The 20087-nt window shown below is 35.8% G+C and overlaps 1 protein-coding gene across 6 annotated transcripts in view; it reads left to right on the top strand.

Annotated features, from left to right (window-relative positions):
- The window catches only part of LOC129769468 (uncharacterized), a 565408-nt gene that overhangs the window by 504036 nt on the left and 41285 nt on the right, over positions 1-20087 (top strand). For all 6 annotated transcript variants that reach the window (XM_055771806.1, XM_055771799.1, XM_055771792.1 and 3 more), the window contains 3 exons: positions 6658-6780; positions 6983-8329; positions 15587-15712. In XM_055771806.1, the coding sequence (XP_055627781.1) occupies positions 6658-6780; positions 6983-8329; positions 15587-15712 (1596 nt within the window). The remainder of the gene's footprint in view (positions 1-6657; positions 6781-6982; positions 8330-15586; positions 15713-20087) is intronic.

Below are 20087 nucleotides of genomic sequence, written 5' to 3'. Positions count from 1 at the left end.
GGTCTCCGTAGCCACATTGGTTGCGCGTTCGCTTAGTAAGCGATCGATCGTGAGTTCAAAACTCAGAGCTCTCATTGACCATCTTTGTGTTGTTACAGAATAGCTACGTCCACGCAACAATCATCAGCGATGGAGATCGATCCACGGTCGAAATAAGATCGATTCATCCATACAACTGCTCTGCTCTGTCAGACACATCGGGCTACTGTTCTATAAATAACTCAACAATGATCAATCAACTGTCTCCGCTGTCCGGTGGTCCAACTGGATAATGGAAGAACAGAAAGAATAACTCTTACGCCTAAATGGCTACTGTGTGAATGTACCATATGTAATGGTATAGAAGGAATACTGGCGAATGGCAACTGTGTAATGTGCTAATTATAGATATGATAACCATGTGACATGTACACGATTAAAATTCGGCTCTGTTACAGCTAAAATACTAATGAGCCTAAAATAAATAAATGGGATAAAAAAAAATTAGGTGACATGGTTTTTTTACGCGGATTTTCCAATTAACACCGTTTTTTACGCGGATTTTCGAATCAACGCGGTTTTTTTACGTGGATTTTCGAATTACGGCGGTTTTTTATGCGGATTTTCCAATTAACGCGTTTTTTTACGATACGGATACGTACCCCCCGCGTAAAATAAAACGTGGGTGTAGTCAGAAAATCAAACGCGGAGTATATGAAGAAGAAACAACCCTCATGGAGATGAATTCATGAACTAATGAATCCAGAGTGAAAGAATAGTTCGACCAGCTGTTTTCGGATCACCAATGGGTTCGTAACCTTAGACCGGATGAAGAACTGAAGAGATGATAAATTGAAGCGATCTTTGAGTTGGATCTGCCAAAACATATCAATAAATATTTGTCAGTCTGTAAAGTTGGAGGCGATCTGGCGTAGTGGTAACATCCATACCTCTCGCGCAGAGATCACGAGTTCAATTCTCACTCCCGACATTCTTCCAAAAATGGATGTAAAAGTGACGAACCAGCCGAAATGTGTTGAAAGTCACTATAATAAATAAAAAAATAAAAAAAAGGTCTGTAAAGTTTCACACAACGCCGTCTTCATTGAGCTAATTTTTTTAATTAAATTGGTATTGAAATCATACCAATTTAATAAAAAAAACTAGCTTAATGAAGAAATAAAGAATAATAATGGAAAAAAGCAATGTATGGATTAGTTAGAATGACACAAAATGTAAAACAAAAGTATACACAGAAGAATATCAAAAATGCTTCTTACTGACATTGTACCTATCGTAATCGTATCGTAATTTTTATTGCAAATATGAACAAAATTGAAGATACAAAAATGAAGAGATTTTTTCTCGAACTTTTTCAGCATTTTAAAAATTTTTGAAGGTGAGGTACTTCTGACTACCATTTGTTCCGCATGGCCTGATTGATTCGAAGGTTGGCAGTTCTTCAGACGAAGAATCCGCATAATTCTTGAAATGTGTGGCTAGCGACGGGCAATATCTCCGAAAAATAGACAAAGAATAATTTTACAACAAAAACCTCAAATTTTGATAAAACCTAGCGAATACCAATTTGAACACCTGATATATTTATTAATATCGATATACCGCTTATTACAAACGCACTCGCTTTGCACATAAAATAAACTTAAATCACATTATACATGAAAGTGGAACAAACGAAAATAATGAGTTTTGTACGTTTTGAGGTAAACTTCGTGGTTCTGAAGAAATCACAGCCCTTCATCGAAAAAAGTATATTCATTGAAGAACGCGGAAGCGCTGCCAAGACGGGCATAAAATTGCGAAGTAAGAAAACTCTAAAATTACTGTTAGTCGGGACACTGCCCGAGTAAATACCATCTTAAGAACATAGGTTTAGCACGCGATGATATATGTCGCTTTTGTAATGCCGAAAGCGAAACCTCGGAATGTTTGCTCTGCAACTGCAGAGCTCTAACTAGGCGCAGACTTCAACACCTTGATAAAGCTATTCTGGAGCCCAAGGAAATTTGGTCTGCGTCGCCGATCAGGATTATAAATTTTATCAAACAGATTATTCCTGAATGGCACCTATCACGCTATAGTACCGTAATCTCGCGAAGTGACGCAAGCGCCAGAGGGAAGAATTTTCAGTATGAGACTTTTTGCAAAATTGCATGTATAATCAGCATCGCGTACATTGCGAAAATCTGATCTGTACAAATTGTATAAAATTGATGGAAAAACATTGCCATCGGCTTGATTTTTGAAAAAATGCAGTTTTATTTAAGCTATGTTACCAGCGCCAGTTTGTTGTGTAAACAGCAAATTTTAATCGCTGTTTCCACAACCGATTGGCGTTCATCCATCAAAGAATGCGAGAATCTGTTTCCAATTATTTTCTCCAAAATGCCGCCGTTAAGCGGATCATAAGGAAACATTTTCCGACTTTGTAGCATGCGTCGAGCATGTCAAGCAAATACCCATGTCAAGCCGATGTCAAGCAAATACAGTTTACGCGAGGATGTTCGGAGTTCTTTTAAGATGCTTTTCGATAGAGAATTTAGAAGAGTGCAGCATTTACTGACATTTACCACATTTACCATTCAATCAACATTCAGCTTGAATTCATCCGAAAGAGAAATTGAGCAGGGAAGGTAAGAAAGCATCGTCAAGAAGCCTTGTCCCTGGATACCTGAAGATAAAGGACACTATGGGGCTGTCCACATACCACGTGGACAACTTTAGGGGGGCTAGGAGTTACGAAAATGTCCACGTTTGTCCACGGTGAGGGTGGGGAGGTTTTGATAATGTCCACGTGGACACGTTAAGTATTTTTTTAAGTAAAACATTCAAGTTAATAGTCAAAATTGAATGAGATCTGTTTTGTATTTACACGATTATTCGAACTTCACGTCCGCCCTGAGTACTCAGTATTCATCAATAAAAATACTGAACTGCCTGAGAGTGCTGCTCGGTCAAACATCCATATTTTTTCATATGACTGAACCCCTTTCCTGAAATGTATATTCTGAAGGTAACGCACATGAACTAGGATCCATCAATTTATTCCAATCGGTAATAGAGGGCCATTAAATCCGTCTGGATAAAGACACCCAATAACACAAAGAATGTTGGTTTTTTGTAATATTAAAAATCACGACTTAAGTCCGGTTGAATTCCGCTTTTGCTCTCGATGACAAAACTGTTTGGTTTTTTTTTCGAAAACTCTCAAGGATTTCATTGAAACTCATTGAAACGAACAACAAATTCTTCCATGAGTGTACGGGCCGTATCTCTGAAGATCTATTACTTGCAATGATGTTGTTCTTCATTGATGTCTGGTAATTTTTGTAATACGCTTCTTTTGAGTTGTCTGGAAAGTTCATGCTGCTACTGCTGAAAAGAAAAGATTAATCCTTGATGCACATGAATTAGTAGATTCGCTACAGATGTCGAAAATCACCGAAAATCATGAGAAACGAAACATCACGAAACACATGCATGCAACATGCAAACATGCAACAATGCATGCACTACATATTAACCCATATTACGGAACCCGATCGGATTTGACATATCGCAATCCGAACGAAACAAACTTTTGCATTCTGCATTTCAAGGTTGCAACATATGCGCAATCCGATAGGATTTGACTCGATCAGATTAAGGGGGATAGAGACACAAATTTCGGACGTTTCTTCGAGCTCCGAGAAAGTAATACGAAGAATATTTTTACCATCCATTATATCACTATTTGTTTATCTATCTTTCAACAATAAAACAAAAATTGAACGGAAACAATATATCCATAATTAGAAGCTGATCAAGTGAGGGGGTTCAAAAAAAGTTGTGCCATGGCGTACACGATTCCAGCCTTTCTGGTTATCTGAAACAAACAAATCGAACAGATTCTGAATCAGTAAATATGCCACTATTGCATGAACCTCGGACAAGTCAAAAACGTATTTTTTGACAAAATGGCGGAAATTTGAAGAAAAGAAATGCTGTTTAAACATTTTTTTTCAAGTTTCTTGATTTTTTTAAAAAGGTTAAGGTACGAAATTATGATTTTTTATAGGTTCATGCGATAGAGAGATGCATACAGATTATATTCATATAAACATAGATCGGTTAAGTAGAACTTGAGATATCGTGAAAGCCAGTTTGATAAAACATGTTTCAAGAAAAACGCTTTGAAGTTAATTGTTATGGCCATACTAGATAAGATATCGAATCACTAAAATGGCTTTAACTTGGTAAATAATGAGATTTTCGAAAAGTCTCTTCTATGGTATATTCGTAAATGTCTGAATTAGAGAAATATGAAATATGAAAAATTGATTTTTTTCGAATTTATATTACTTCTTGTGCTAATTTCAAATCCTACCGGATTCCGGAATAAGGGTTTATTTTACTAAAAACCACTTCAAGGGACTTATCTCAATCTGCGATTCGTTTCATAAACACAACGAAAATACATATTTGTAGCGAATTGTAAAGGGCAAATCATTCACAAGAATGTTGAGTTAAAAAAAATCTTAGCAAGTGAATGGAACCCCGAAGCAGGTTTTCGCTTGAAGAAAGTTATGGCTGGGTCTGGTAGGACTGGAAAAAAAACTGTATCATGAGCTTCTACCAAGCAACTAGTTTCGATGAATTCCAACAAGTACTGCTAGCAGCTGAACGTATGAAAATCAACGATCCAGAACGCCTCTATGGCACTTTTAAAACTCCACCCGCCTTACACACCAGATATTGCATCTTCAGATTATTAACTGTAAAGATTCTTGTAAGAACTTAAACTTACTGCATAGCATAAGTTCTGAGAGGATGGAATTCTTAAGTTGCATGAAGGATGCTGAAATATTCAGGAAAAAACGGTACAACTATGATCGAAAAGATGTATGTCTACAAAAATATGCTTTTGGTTTTTTCCTTACAATCGGCACGAATTTTTCAAGACAATATTTAGCATGATTTAACAATTAAGGGCTGTAGGTCAACGGAATCATCGATCACGATGATACTGCAGATGTTTTGTTTTTACTAGGTTCATTATAGCCATCAGGCACTACCGAACTTGTAAAAGCGAAAGTCATTAATGTTTAGACGAAAAATTCCATTTTCAAACAAAGTGCTTGATTTCATTGTCTGATTTTTCTGAAAACTCAAACAGCCAGCCAGCTTTAATCAAAATGCTCGAGAATAAGCTAACAATAGATATTTTAAAATAGATATGGAGATAACGTAAATGGAATTCGGAAGAAAATAATGAGCTCCCAGACGTCCTTTTCTGTCCACGTGGTATGTGGACAGCCCCTATTGGAAAATCCTCGTAATCAACAATTAAATTGATGAGTTTTAACTATTTAGTTGAAATCGTTATGTGCAATATGTGAGAACAACAATACACTTCAATCTAGGATATTTATTTTCTTTCAATATGAGTTTGATTTTATTTTTACAAGAAAGAAGGCATGCGACCTTCATTCGGCTAAAAGTCCATTTTGCAACATGTTGTTACTAGAAATTTGCTGTCCCTTCTCGTTCATTCTATGCCATCAGAACAGGGAAAAAACACATCGCATGTAACGCCCGAGCGGTCTGGGGCACTTTTCTTTTTTGTTCTATCGAGAGAAACAACTGTTCTTCTCGATGTTCAACTATCAACTCATTTATTTTTTCTCTCTAATCCTCGATCCCTCTGTGAGGATGTACAGAAATCTAAAAACGTTAGAACTAACTTACTGGCTACCTGCTATGTGTAGGGAATTTTCAACTTGCACAGTATGGAAAATTCCATCGTTCCTGTTGGAAAATCCTTGGTTGGATTCTCCCCTATCTTCAGTAGGAATATTTCTTATTGTAAATACTTATTCATATTGAAATTATCTGAGATGTTCTATTCGTGGGAGAGGGTCACTGCACGCATCACAATCAAATTACGTCACATCATAAGGGAAATGGCACATCACAGTGGAAATGGCGCTTACGCCATTCCGTTTTCAAGCTTTTACGGGGTCATTTTTTCACATTTCTATAAAACTTTGCAGTCGTTGGAAAGGATTTGGTATTCTTTATCGATCTATAACATAAAAAGTAAAATGTAAATTTTGGCGCTTGCGTCACTTTGCGAAATCACGGCAGTATAGCTTTCAGTATACTCCTTCATCAATAAGTAGTAGATAAGATTGAAGTGTAGTATAAAAAAGGGGTATATCACAATAGTTCAAAATAATGGACGCAGTGGTTCACACCCAACAGGGAAAAAAAAATCGGTTTCCTTTGCTTTTGAACCAGAATGATCCCTTAATCTCACATTGCATTATTCAGCCATTGGTACTTTTTTATTTAGTCTTCCTTATACATATAGCATAATTTTGGGGTTTGGTCATTTTTTTTACCTTTTCGATACTACAACGTTAAATATTTTCACCCCCACCGAAAAACTGTTTAATAAATTTGGTATAAAACAAAAATATTTGTCAACCAGATCTGGTTTTCTAGGGGCCTGAGTTTGGAATTCCTCGAGAAAGAGTGAACCCATTATTTCGAAAAATTAGCAATGAAATTAATTTGCTGGCACCCCAATATTGTTTTTAGACGGTATAAAGCGAACAAAGTTCTTATGTTCCAAAAAATAACGAATATTTCAATCATTACTTTGCTTCTTTCCAGAAACCATTTACGAGCTGCTCTATACGCCCAAAAGTGAAAGAGATTATGGCACACTTGCTTGCTGGGGGAAAAATTCGATTGGCAAACAAATCGAACCGTGCCTCTTTCAGGTCGTTCCCGCAGGTAGGATATTTGTACGCTTCTCTCCATTTGAGCCCTTATAATATATCACATTGAAAAAAATACTGCTTACTTGTACAGTTTCTATCTAATTTCCACCTAATTGTCGAAACCTCTCCTGAAACTAGCACAAAGAAAATAACCTATTTCATTCTTTGCTTTTCCCTCGTTTTCCGCCTAAAATGACTGGATGTTGTAAATTCAGCGAAACCCGCACCGTTGCGCAATTGCACCCTTCGGCCCTACTCGACGCTGTCGAGCCACAGTACAACGTCTAATTCATCTGCAGCGTCAGCATCCTCATCGTCGTCCTCAGCGTCATTCTATTACGGGTCGGCTGCTGCTGGCGACATGGAAACAGCCGCAGCATCGCCATCTTCATCGTCTTCATCGGCGTTGTCAGCTGATGGCGGCAGCATCGTCGCAGGTCAGCATTATCGAGAATCTAATTATATCAGCACACAATTCGTTAAAGATCGGATCGTGTCAAACGAACGAACGAATATTACAAAATTCAATCAGAAAAGTGCGATCCACGGCGGAAGTAGTGACACTGTATCGAGAAAACGTGAACAGATCAAACAGAAAAATTTCACCCACTCCTACGGAACGTCGGGTGGAAGCAATGGGAGAATTAGCGCAACCAGTCAAATTGTAGGATCAGCTTCGGAACAATCGGAAGAGGAAGGGGAAGCGAATGGAAAACGTGGAATCCGGGCAACATCCCGAATGTCATCGTCATTCGCAGAAGCAAAGTCGGTATTTAGTTCCTCATTATCAACAGGATCATTCCCATCGTCGGCATCCGATTCCGTCGGCACCGATGCGAATAGGAGGAAAACAGTTTTGAATAATGAAAGAAATATTGGCACGAGCTTGTTCAACACGGTATCACTAGCACGGGAAAATTTCCAGTCTAGTCCCTATTCCACCGATGGCAGCAGCACCAGGCAATCCGAAGGAACTATATTCGATGCTAATCACAAGCTGCCAAAAAGAGAGGGACTATTTAATGAAAACCTAGCGAATGGAATAAATAAAACGCATTCCGATGGTGATGATGATGAAATTTTCAATAGCAGCATCATTGACAATCAGGAAGAAGAAAACTTCGGCGCCATTCGATCGGAGAGTAGCAGTAATATACGTACCAGCAGTAGCGGCAGCACAACGAAGAATAATTATCACGACACAGTGGAGAATGCACCAATTGCATCGAAATTGAGATGGAATAATATTCGATACAATCGGTACCATTCGATTGATGACGGTGGAGGTGGAGGTGCTGGCAGCGGGGGCAGAAATGCGCCAGCTGCTGCCGGTGGCTCTGCTGCCGCAGGCTATGGTCCGGGCACCAGCATACATTCGTTCAGTCACTATATGGAGAGTGTGGAGATTCCCACCACGATGGAGCTCGAATGTGTGGCCGGCTATGACGGGGGACTGCCGCAGCATTTTTTCCTCGAAGCCTACGACTCGAGAACCCGGAAGCTTCGGCTCAACATCACAAGTGCACTTAGCGATGTGCCTTTGTTTCGCATCGACCTGTCCGGTAGGTATTCGGGAATATTTTGAAATTTGTTTATTGATTCGGTTTTGTTTATTGCGTAATTGCAAGCCACGTTTGAGGTATTGCTATTCAGAAAAGAGAATGGTGCTATACAACGTTTTGTTATGATTTAATAAATACTCACTTTTATCAATATCAATATAACTTCTCCTTTATCTCTATAACCCTTCATGTAAATCTTCCATTGATCCATTCTATTCTGTGCTAGAGGTTGTTTTATATCAGTTCCTCTAAAACACTTTTCGTTTTCCACGGTTTCAACAAACTTAAATCTTGTTCCATTTCATGACATTTCATGATAACTCGACTGGCCGTTGGCAGCACCATCTCAGATAGCAATGAAACGTCGTGGGTGTAAACACATGGGTCTTTTAAGAAACTTTGCATACAAAAAAATAATTAGACAACTTTTTGGAAAGGGATGAAAACTTTTTCTTGATTTTTTTACAAAAAATTATAACTCCAAAACTATAAACCTACAAAAGTCTGGGCAAAGGATGAAATGTAGACATTTGTTTAATTTTTTATTAAAAAACTAGCTGACCCGGCAAAAGTTGTTCTGCCATATAAATTTAAATATAAATTTTCAGAGAATATTTTGGTTATTAAATAAAATATAACTAATGTATTGTAAGCGTGTTTGAATGTTCAAACGATCTAGAAAATTATTCTAATGTTGTCAATAAAAAGAACAAATGAAACAATTTCAACGGAATTTTGTATGATGTTTCTTGATGCAATGTATTCCATTTACGTAACTGACATATCTGATCTCTTAAATGTAAAATGTAAATAGAAAAAGGAATTTATATTCATCGTAAAGTAAAGATGCTGTTCAGATGCTGTCTCGTTGGAGGGAAATACGTGCTTCTTATTTTCTATATGGACCGCTAAATTTATAACTGCTGGGTCTCGTTCATGAATTGGGTTTTTCACTCCGGATAATCGAATCCTCCGGATAATCGAGTCAAAACTTTTTTTTTCTTTATTTGTTTTTTTTTGCATGTATTTTTGGTTTTTTGAAGAGGAAGAGAAGAGGAATTTGATTTTTGGTTCATCCCCTTAAAGTCAGGAAACATCTTTCTCACAAGAAAATAAATAAATGTATCCAGATTCTCTCGGGAGGTGATAGACAATCATATTTGATGAAAAAAATTCTACGCATATGTTCGAATTTCAACAATGACAGAGTTCTTCTTCTTGAATGGCGTTAACGTTCCCTGTGAAACTTTTGCCGTCTCAACGTATGCATTAATTAGCGTCATTTATTAATACTTAGTTGAGATTTCTTAAGCCGAATAACACGCCTTAAATGTATTCTGAGGGGCAAGCTCTAGAATACGCGTGACCACAGTGCAAGTCGGAGGAAATTTCTTTGACGAAAAATTCCCCCGGCCAGAACGGGAATCGAACCCGAACACCCGGCATGATAATGTGAAACGCTAACCACTCGGCCACGGGTGCACAGACAGAGTTACAGAACTTTTTTTTGTTTCGGACTCTGTTGCCTCAGACTGGCTCTACATTAAAAAGTACGCTACGGAAGACGATTATGATTTGATTTGATTTCATTTCATTTGAAAGCTGAGAAGATTTGGTACAGGATATAGTAGTAGAACAACTAAATTAGTGAATTTTAATAACATTTTGGAAGTGAAACACTTAAAAGTTAATAATTTTTTATGTGTTATTATTGATTTTATCCTAAAAATTTATATTAAACTAGATTGTTTCTATCAATCAAAATGAAGTTATTTTACCGCTCCACAATTTGTTCCTTGACGCACAACTTCTATATTTCCTAATTTGGCTGCAATATCGATATAAACAATTCCTGGTGAAAATTCAATCAAAATCTTCAAAAAACACGATTTTTACCCCATTGTACATGTAATAGCCACTTAAACTTCACCTTAACGTTGAAAGGTTACATTTCTTTATGAAATAAGCCATATTAGAAATATAAAAAAAACATCGAAACTGAATATAATCGAGTCAAACATTGTATATAATCGAGTCCTACCTGCACTGTATTCTATTAGGCAAATCATTTCATTTGATACCAATATTGAGGGGATTGCAAAAAATAAATAATCAACCATTTTGTGGCGGCGACCTTTTCGAATTTATGTTGTTCATTGTGTAGTGTATCTCCTAATCAAGCCATTCAGCCATTTTTTGCGGCGGCCAAATTGAATTTTTCAAGATCATGGAATACGCAGTTTTATAATGACAGTAGAATCAAATGTATGTTCCAAATTTCAGATCAATCATTCAACCGGAACGGTGTCAATTTTCTATTAATGTGGGACAACCCAACAAACATTCAAACATACACAGAAACAGGTCAAGCTGAATGAAACCATTCAAAAAGTAATTAGTTGTTTGGAGACTGCGGCCATCTTGAAATTGGATTTTTTAATTATCTGCTATGTTCTACTAGTTGAGAACTTTCTTTTGATACATTTTTGAGCATTTTCCATAAATAACTGTGTTCTACTAGTCAAGCTTTTTCACCCATATTGATGGGGTTCTGAGAAAATATTTAATCCGGCATTTTGTAGTGGCAGCCATCTTAGATTTGCATTTTTCATAAATAACGGTAAAATCAAAAATAAAATACTCCGGATAATCGAGTCTAAAATTCCGAATAATCGGATAATCGAGTCTCCGGATAATCGAGTCCGACCTGTATTCACAACGGTATTCTAATCTTGAAACATAGCCATATTGCTCCGATTGGTTTGAAACTTGATCGAATTTCACAATTCGATTCAAATTGACTATGACTCTGACATAGTCCTGACCCTAACTTATTTTTTGTCTAAAAATTTCCTTTCATTTCCACCAAATCTTTATCCATAACATAAAATTTTGGTCAGACACAATTTTCGTTCAAGATTTCCCCCCAATTGCATAAAATGTGCTGCTTTTTCATATCGAACACATTTCTGATATGTAGAATCAATTTTCATTAGAAACATTTTTTTAAAGCATGTTTATTCCTCCCGAATATCCATTTTGCATTATTGGTTCGCAGAAATAGAGTACGTAGCTTAATGCTGTCTATGTCGAATTGCGTCGCAAGGTTGCCAAATTTGCACAATTCGATTGGACTTGAGTCGAACGAATTACAGAATGCAAAATTGCAATCCGTTCGGATAATTTTGACTCTGCCTCTGTGTCGGCGTTGCTCACGATAGCGTTTCCGAAGTGAATGTGTTCTTCATCACGCCACTTATGTACTTCGCGTACATGTCGACCATGAATTGTTAACACAGCTCACGACATTATAGAATGACATCACACGATACACATAAAATCTATCGAAGGCACTCTTTTGTTTTATTCGTCTGATATAGCTGCATATAAATATTATTTCGAAATGAGTAAAGATGTTCACAACGAATGAAGTACCTGTGGCAGGATCACGTTGTCTAATGTTTGTGCAATATTCGTCTTATCCTTTCAGAACGGTCAAGTGGTTTTCGTCAAGCCACGTGTTTCTTCTGACTTGCATTTTGGTCACACACATTCTAAAGCTTGCCACTCAGAATACATTCAAGGCGTGTTGCTTGGTATAGAAATCTCAACTAAGTACTACTGAATGATGCACGTAATACTACGATGAGAAGGCGAACGTTGGGAACGTTAGTGCTATTGAAGAAGAATATGGGTCGTATGAACAATGTGCGTCAGCGTTGAATTCCAGATTATTGTTTTTTATTCGAATCACAATTTCCCGCGTCACTGTGCAGTCGCCTTCTATGATTCTAGTAACTCTTGCGCATCGAATCTTGACACGTGCTTGACACCTGTCAGATGTTTTATCGGAATTGATGACAATAGCGTGATTGTAATTTCGTAAACCGAGCAAGTGTGATTTAGAGTATTTCAATAATTCGTTGTGCTCATTCAAAAATACTTCCAGCCCGCCGGCGATACGCCAGGCCTCAAACGAAGTGAAGTTACTTGTTATTGTGTGGATGAAAGTACGATGTAGCGGCCCTGGCGCCATCTGTCATTTAACAACATAAATAAATTCGTTGTGTTTGATAAACGACCGCCGGTAAAATTTTTTGAATATTGTTTATACAAAAATACTAAAATCGCGATTAAAAATAGGGTATGGGGGTTTAAATCAGTATTTTTTAAATTTAAGAATATTTTTTTTTCTGCATAGGGCCACTCTAATCAATATTAAATATTTAGTAATCGGTATCCTAGCGGTAACGTGTATAGTTTACAACCTATTCTCATGCTTACCAAGTTTTTTGTGCATAATATAATGAAAATCGGTCGAGCCGTTTTGGAGGAGTTCGGACACAAACACCGTGACACGAGATTGTTATATATATATATATATATACATATATATATATACATATATATATATATATATATATATATATATATATATATATATATATATATATATATATATATACATATATATATATATATATATATATATATATATATATATATATATATATATATATATATATATATATATATATATATATATATATATATATATATATATATATATATATATATATATATATATATATATATATATATATATATATATATATTAGAGAATGAAAATGGCCATCTCGAATTTTCAAAGCAAACATGATTAAAAATGTTGATTCCCACGAAAAACTACCCTGTGCAAAATATCAGCTCAATCGGACTTCATTTACTAGTGTCGTACAGCGGTCAAAGTTTGAGTTTTTTGAAAACCGAAAAATCATCCAAGACACGAAATCGGGGTTTTCGAAAAAAAAAATTTGATGCCAAATGTCTTCAAGTTGCATGAAACGTCGAGATATACTGTCGTATCGAAAAAAAAAATTTTGTCAAAAATCGACACTTCGGGACTTCGTTTTTTCGGAATACGAAGCAAAACGTATGGTTTAGGGTGCCAATGGAAATTGTCATATCGATTTTTCATACGGGAATCCCTGTGAAATGTTGATTTGTACGATAAAATACCCTCTGCAAAATATCAACTCAATCGGACTTCATTTACGGTGTAGCACAGCGGTCAAAATTTTAGTTTTTTTGAAAATTGAAAAATCACCCAAGGAGTAAAGGAAATCGGGGTTTAAAAAAATTTATGCCACATGTCTTAAAATCGCATGAAACTTCTAGATTTACTGTTTTCTCGCAAAAAAATTTTTCAGACAAAAACGACCAAGTGCCGACAAATCTATTTCTGACAACAATTTTTTTTCGAGATAACAGTAAATCTCGACGTTTCATGCAATTCTAAGACATTCGGCATCTGATTTTTTTTTTGAAAATCCCGATATCCTTTACTTCCCCCTTGGGTGATTATACGATTTTCAGAAAACTGAAATTTTGAGATCTGCGACAATAGTAAATGAAGTCCGAATAAGTTAATATTTTTCAGAGAGTATTTTATCGTGCAAATCAGCATTTCCGTATGAAAAACGATGTGACGTTTTTCATTGGCACGAAACACACCCAAAACCATACGTTTTGCTTCATATTCCGAAAAAATGAAGTAGATCTCGACGTTTCATGCAATTTGAAGACATTTGGCATCAACATTTTTTTTCCAAAACTCCGATTTCCTTGGGTGATTTTTCGGTTTTCAAAAAACTCAAACTTTGACCGCTGTGCGACACTAGTAAATGAAGTCCGATTGAGCTGATATTTTGCATATGGTAATTTTCCATGGGAATTAACATTTTTAATCAAGTTCGCTTTGAAAATTCAAGGGTCACTTTTTTCTCATACATCCATTGGCACTCTAATATAGATACTAAAAAAATTAAGAAAATTGGTCTAATAAAAATATTTTGAAAATTAAAACTCATTTTTTCTCAAAGACGCATTATTTTTAAAAATGTTCAAAAAAGTTATGCGGATAGCCCTTACAATGTTCAATGGGCCCTTTTACAGGTAAAAAGTTTCTCCAACAACATGTTTTCATGTTTTCTTTGAAAAAAAAACTATCACTATTCCTAATTATATTTAAAGTCAAGACAGCGATATAGTGTATTTGACACGTCGAAGTCGTCAACTTTCTATCTTTTATAGTTTTTGAAATGTAAGGCATGTTTGTAAGACTCCTGAAAATGTTTTGCTCGTAACATTTTTGTGTGTAAATTCTTGTGTTTGACATGTTCTTGACATGTATCTGAATAAAAAAAGTTAGCAGAGCATGTAAACTGCGATTATTTATACACACAAATGTTACGAATAGAATTTTATAGTATTGTTTAAAAAAACATAAAAAAGTTGTTGTTCGAATACTTTTTTCCATGTAAAAGTGCCGATGTTTGTCAATTCCTTTCGATGTCATTACAATCGGATTCCACTGTATAATCTACAAAATGTTGGTTAAAGAACCAAATGTAGGAAATTATTTCGGTGTTCATTAAAAAATATGAAACAAATTTTTGAAAACAAATTTCATTCAAAAAATACTTTAAAAATTAAAATTCATTTTTCTTAAAAACATGTGTTTTTAAGTTCTGAAAAGATAGACATGAATAGCCCATACAATTTTCAAAAAGTCACCCATACACCATTTTTCCTTTACAGGGAAAATGTTTTTCTGACAACAACGTTTTCATGTTTTCTTTGAAAAATTACTATTAATGTTTAACTCGTAACATTTTTATGTATAAATTATCACGATTTACATGTTCCAACACCTTTTTTTCTATTTAAAAACATGCCTAGAACATGTCGAACGCGAGAATTTACTCACAAAAATGTTACGATTAAACATTGATTTGTCAAGAGTCTTCATACAAATTCCAGAAATTATAGAAGATAGAAAGTTGACGTCTTCGACGAATGTTCATATTTTAATAAGATTTAAAACTTTGATTGAACTCCCGACCCCGTAAGGTTGACGCCGTATGAGCCTTAAGAAAAATATATATTTTGGATAAAACAAAAAAAAAACTTTGACGATAACACTATATCGCTATATTGACTTCAAACAAAAGTAGGATCAGCGGTATTTTACTACAAAGAAAGCATGAAAAAGTTGCTGTTAGAAAAACTTGTTCCCTGTAAAAGTGTCCATTGTCCGAAAAACAATTCTAATACTTTTTGGAAAAGTGAAATTCTGGTTATAAATTTTCGGTTGACGAAAATATTCATTCTAGCCCTTTCGTTAGTCAATCGCGCTCCTATTCTCCTATGTAATGAATGTGTAACTAATCTCATATATTTTCTAAACTTTCTCAGAGCTGGTCCCCACCGATTCCTACACTCCAACTCTTCATTTGATCGCCTATAGTGTCAACCAGAAAGGACGCTCAGAGCCGACGATTCTGGAAGACATAGCCATCAATGAAGCTGAAAAAAGGACAGGTAAGTTTTCTGAACAATTTTGCTTTGAGTAAAATCGTCTCGCTAAGAGGCTCGCTCTGAACAGGTCTTACTGTCAACGAATCCTTCAATATTAGATTTACGTTTTGACTTTACCTTCCCATGACTTCTGTGACGGGCGAAATAATCGATGAAATCTCGAAAAGTGTACTTTTGCGTCGGTTGCACCACGTCTGAAACGACGGAAGGAGGGGGGGGGGGAGAGAAAAAGTTCTATTTATTTGTCCGTTTGGAAAGAAAGCACCAGTAGATAATTCTGGATCAGAGAACGGGAAAAGAAAAGTTAAGCGCACCCAATATGTACGTGAGCGCTGTACAAGTGGCTTCCTGAGACTCATTGGCCACAGCAGTGGCGTGTCAAATGCTTTGAGTCGAATGACAGAACCAATTTACTCCTTTATTCGTTTCGATAACCCAGGTATAGGGCGAGCTGCGAGGGGTTGCAATTGGCTCCGAAAATACGCCTCAGGATGATATTTGTGGGAAGGCGAGAAAGATAACAATAAGAGAAAATTTAGTAAGGAACCGTGAAAATATTATCGAGATTTAGCTTTATCGCACGACTGAAGGTGAGATTGGATTATGGCAAAATAAATTGCAACATAAGAGATACATTTGTGGACAAAATCAGAATCATTGACATTGCATGAGATCAATATTTACCATGGTTCTAAAACGAAAAAAAGTTGGATGTATTACTGAAACATTCTTGTTTTCACTTCAGAATCATCATGTCCTTGTCCCTATTCGAGAAATATAAAATCACATCATTTTCAATTGATTTACTCTTTCATCATTTAAAGAAGAGATATTCATCGACGTGATTCTCTTTTCTGAAATAAAACATTTCTAGATTGTTCGTTCAGTACCATACTCAAAACCCCCGCAAAGGAATGGAATCGTAAAACTCAAATACGAATGACTGTGATGCTAGATTTGAGATGTTCTCTTGAATGTCTGTGGATTAGGGTGCAAATATTGGTGCATAGCATTTTTGATGTTTTTTGATGTTAAATCCATTTTTTCGCATTTTACTCAAAAATGACTTTTTTTCGAAAATTCATAACTTTTGAGCTATTGGACCGATTCAGATGATCGATATATCTAATTGAAGTGATTTACTTAGTATCTTTATTGTATTTTTATTGTTGTTGTTTTTATGCCTTTGGACTAGAGGGCGCCATATTTTTTCATACCTTTCTTGAAGGCTGATGATTTTTTACTTGATGTATCCAATTATCAGATATCTGTTTTTTTTTCGTTTTCAGGTTATGAATTTTGAAAGTTTACCAATGGTTGAAAAATCAAATTTTTTCCTCTTTTCCTTTTTTGAAAAAAAATCTCATAACTTTTAAACATAACTTTTGAACAACTGGGCCGATTCAGATGGTTGACATGTCAAAGTGATGCCAATGATCTAGTCTTCTTGGACAAAATATTATAATATTTATAAATATTCAATAAATATTAATAATTAATAAATATTTGCCACTTCGAATATGTCGAATTTCGTACCAACGAGTGTGTTTTTGCCGCGAGTGTTACTTCATTACTTCAATATAAAGAAAAAAAGCTGCGGAAAGTGATCGCATTTTGGTGGAAGTTTATGGTGACCATGCTCCAACTGAGCGAACGTGTCAGACGTGGTTTGCATGGTTTAAAAGTGGTAATTTTGACCTGGAGGACGAATAACGTTCCGGAACGCCAAAAAAGTTTGAAGATGAAGAATTGGAGGCTTTACTCGATCAAGATCCGTCACAAACGCAACAAGAACTTGCAGATACACTTGGAGTAACTCAGCAAACCATTTCCGATCGTTTAAAAGCAATGGCAATGATCCGAAAGATAGGACATTAGGTGCCGTATGAATTGAAGCCACGAGACGTCGAACGCCGTTTTTTCTCGTGCGAACAACTGCTCCAACGGCCTAAAAGAAAGGGTTTTCGTGGTTAGCCGACAAACCGAATATTTCTGCAGAGGGATCCGTGAATTGCCAGAAAGATGGGTAAAAGTTGTGACCAGCGATGGGCAATAATTTGAATATTAAATTTGTAATAAATTTTGCAGAATAAAGTATTTTTGAGAAATAAACGAAGAAACTTACCGGCACTCCTATTATATTTGCAAAATAAAAATGGATTTTCGTTTTTGTAATTATTGATTGTGTTAGTTTCTCATGGTTTTTTCGGTTAAAGATTAAGGGCACTATATTTTTTTATATATTTTCTTCAAAGCTGAGGTTTTTTACATAACATATCTAAAATAAGAGAGTTTTCTTCGTTTTTGAGTGCCGATTTTTCAAAGTTAACCTATTTGTTTTCAGTCTTCGTGAAGCTGACCGAACGTACCGTTTTCAACGGGACAGTACCGTATATTCGACTATTTTTCATTGTCACGTATTTTTATTAACCTTTCTGAAACTCCCCCACATTAACAAATACTTCACCATTCGGCAGGCGCCATATACAGATAGTGAAGAGGAAGAGGGTGCAACCAGACATTTCCGCACCGGGTGCGAAAGTTCCACTCGACGCCACTGCCTAAAAGTACAATTCTAAGGGACAAAATTGGAAGCTATGGGAGTTAAAAAAAATCTGAAAATGTGGAGTAAGAGTTCCAATTGAGCATACACCAAGACGGTCTGTGCACAAATATATTGTTTCTTCGATTTGATTTAAAGTTTCATCTCTACAAAATCGTATTAAGTTAAGAATTAAATGTACGTAATCAAATCTTTCGCAAAAGGTATTATCAAGAAATGCTTCAGACAAATCCCCTTCATGGGTTTTTCGTAAGTAATGAAGAGGATCGCTTCTACCGGAGTGGGATTGCAAACTAGCAGAACTTCCGGTATTCGGAGGTTGCGAATCCAAGGGAACACAATGTACTATATTTACACTCTCCAAAGGTTATACTGTACAGATTCTTAACCGTTTCAGCATTTGAGTTCGATTCAGCGCATGAAACGTTAAAATAGCAACAAAAGGCTCTTCGATCCTCCTACGTCATTTTCCTCTTGAACCGTAAAACCGTTGTGTGTGTGACATCAGCATTACGAGAGACTACTAATGTGTTGCTTATGCAACGAAGAAAAATACTCGGTTCCGAAACTTTCAACGAAGTTTGTATTTCACGTTAAAACTTCCTGAATTTTTTCATTTTAGTTTTACAAGGTGGTCAAACCATGATCATAATTCCTCTTTGAGGAACATCGTTAAAAACATAAAAATTTGAATAATTTCAAAGCCTTATGGTAGTATTAGCAACAAGAGACTTGGGGCTTTTCAACAAACCCAAGTTCGTATCGATTATATGTGATTTTCATCTTTGTGATACAGCGTTGAAGTGCATTGAAAAATGGAAGGAGAAACATAACAGTATTATATCATAGTCCATTTCGGAATTGCCAGAGTTTCAAAGTGGCATTAGTATCTGTTCATACAGATTACAGGAATTATAATTAAAGAGATAAAAAGGTGGAACATATCCGTACCAATTGCAAATAGTCGTGAAAGTCGGAAAAGGAAAACAAATTTCTGATATTTAAGGGATTCGTGAAGCTTACTGATTATATTTTGTGTTTGGTTGGTAGTATCGCAACAGTTGAAAGATCAGTTCTACAATGTTCAATGTTTGAACAACAGAAAAGTCACGACATAAACGCTATGATAATTGTTAAACAGAACATTGATTTGGAATGTGACAAATTTTAAGATAAAATTTCCAAAAATCATAAACTGCTTCGCAAAGTCTCTTCGACATCTAAATGTTTCTTCTACAGGTACATCTAAAAATATTTAATTGAGGTTTGAGCTTGAGCTTGGGTAGACTGTACAATTCGTAGTCGCTACATCTAACAACATTTGATTGACTGGTTTTATCACTCACAGAAATTTTTTGAAAAAAAAATTGGTTGGTCTTTTGGATTTATGGTTCCCGTTTTTGTTCCTGAACTATTTGGCCAGCCTAGTCTTCGTTCATCATTCCTATGCAACTAGACTGGAACTATGCAATGAGAATAGAAGTCATCCGAACGACAGCTACCCCAAAGACATTTTCCCGAATTCCAACCACCCGAATGGAACATCTGTCCTAATGAAAATTTACTCGAATGCCACATTTACCCGAATGCGACATTTACCCGAATGCAACATTTACCCGAATGCAATATTTATCCGAAAGTAACATTAACCCGAATGTAATATTTATGTATTATTTTAATAATATTTTTTTTTATTTTACGTAATATTTTAAGCTTTTTTCAGATTTAATCCTGATGAGCGTTATTAAAATTATATTATTTATACATTGACTGATATATATGATAACTAAAAACTCGTACATTGGGTGGGTAGGC

The sequence above is a fragment of the Toxorhynchites rutilus genome, chromosome 1, assembly GCF_029784135.1.
Source record: "Toxorhynchites rutilus septentrionalis strain SRP chromosome 1, ASM2978413v1, whole genome shotgun sequence".
In the NCBI taxonomy this organism is placed as follows: domain Eukaryota; kingdom Metazoa; phylum Arthropoda; class Insecta; order Diptera; family Culicidae; genus Toxorhynchites; species Toxorhynchites rutilus.
The sequence above is the reverse complement of the archived record's forward strand: the minus strand, read 5'-3'. Positions and strand labels throughout refer to the sequence as shown.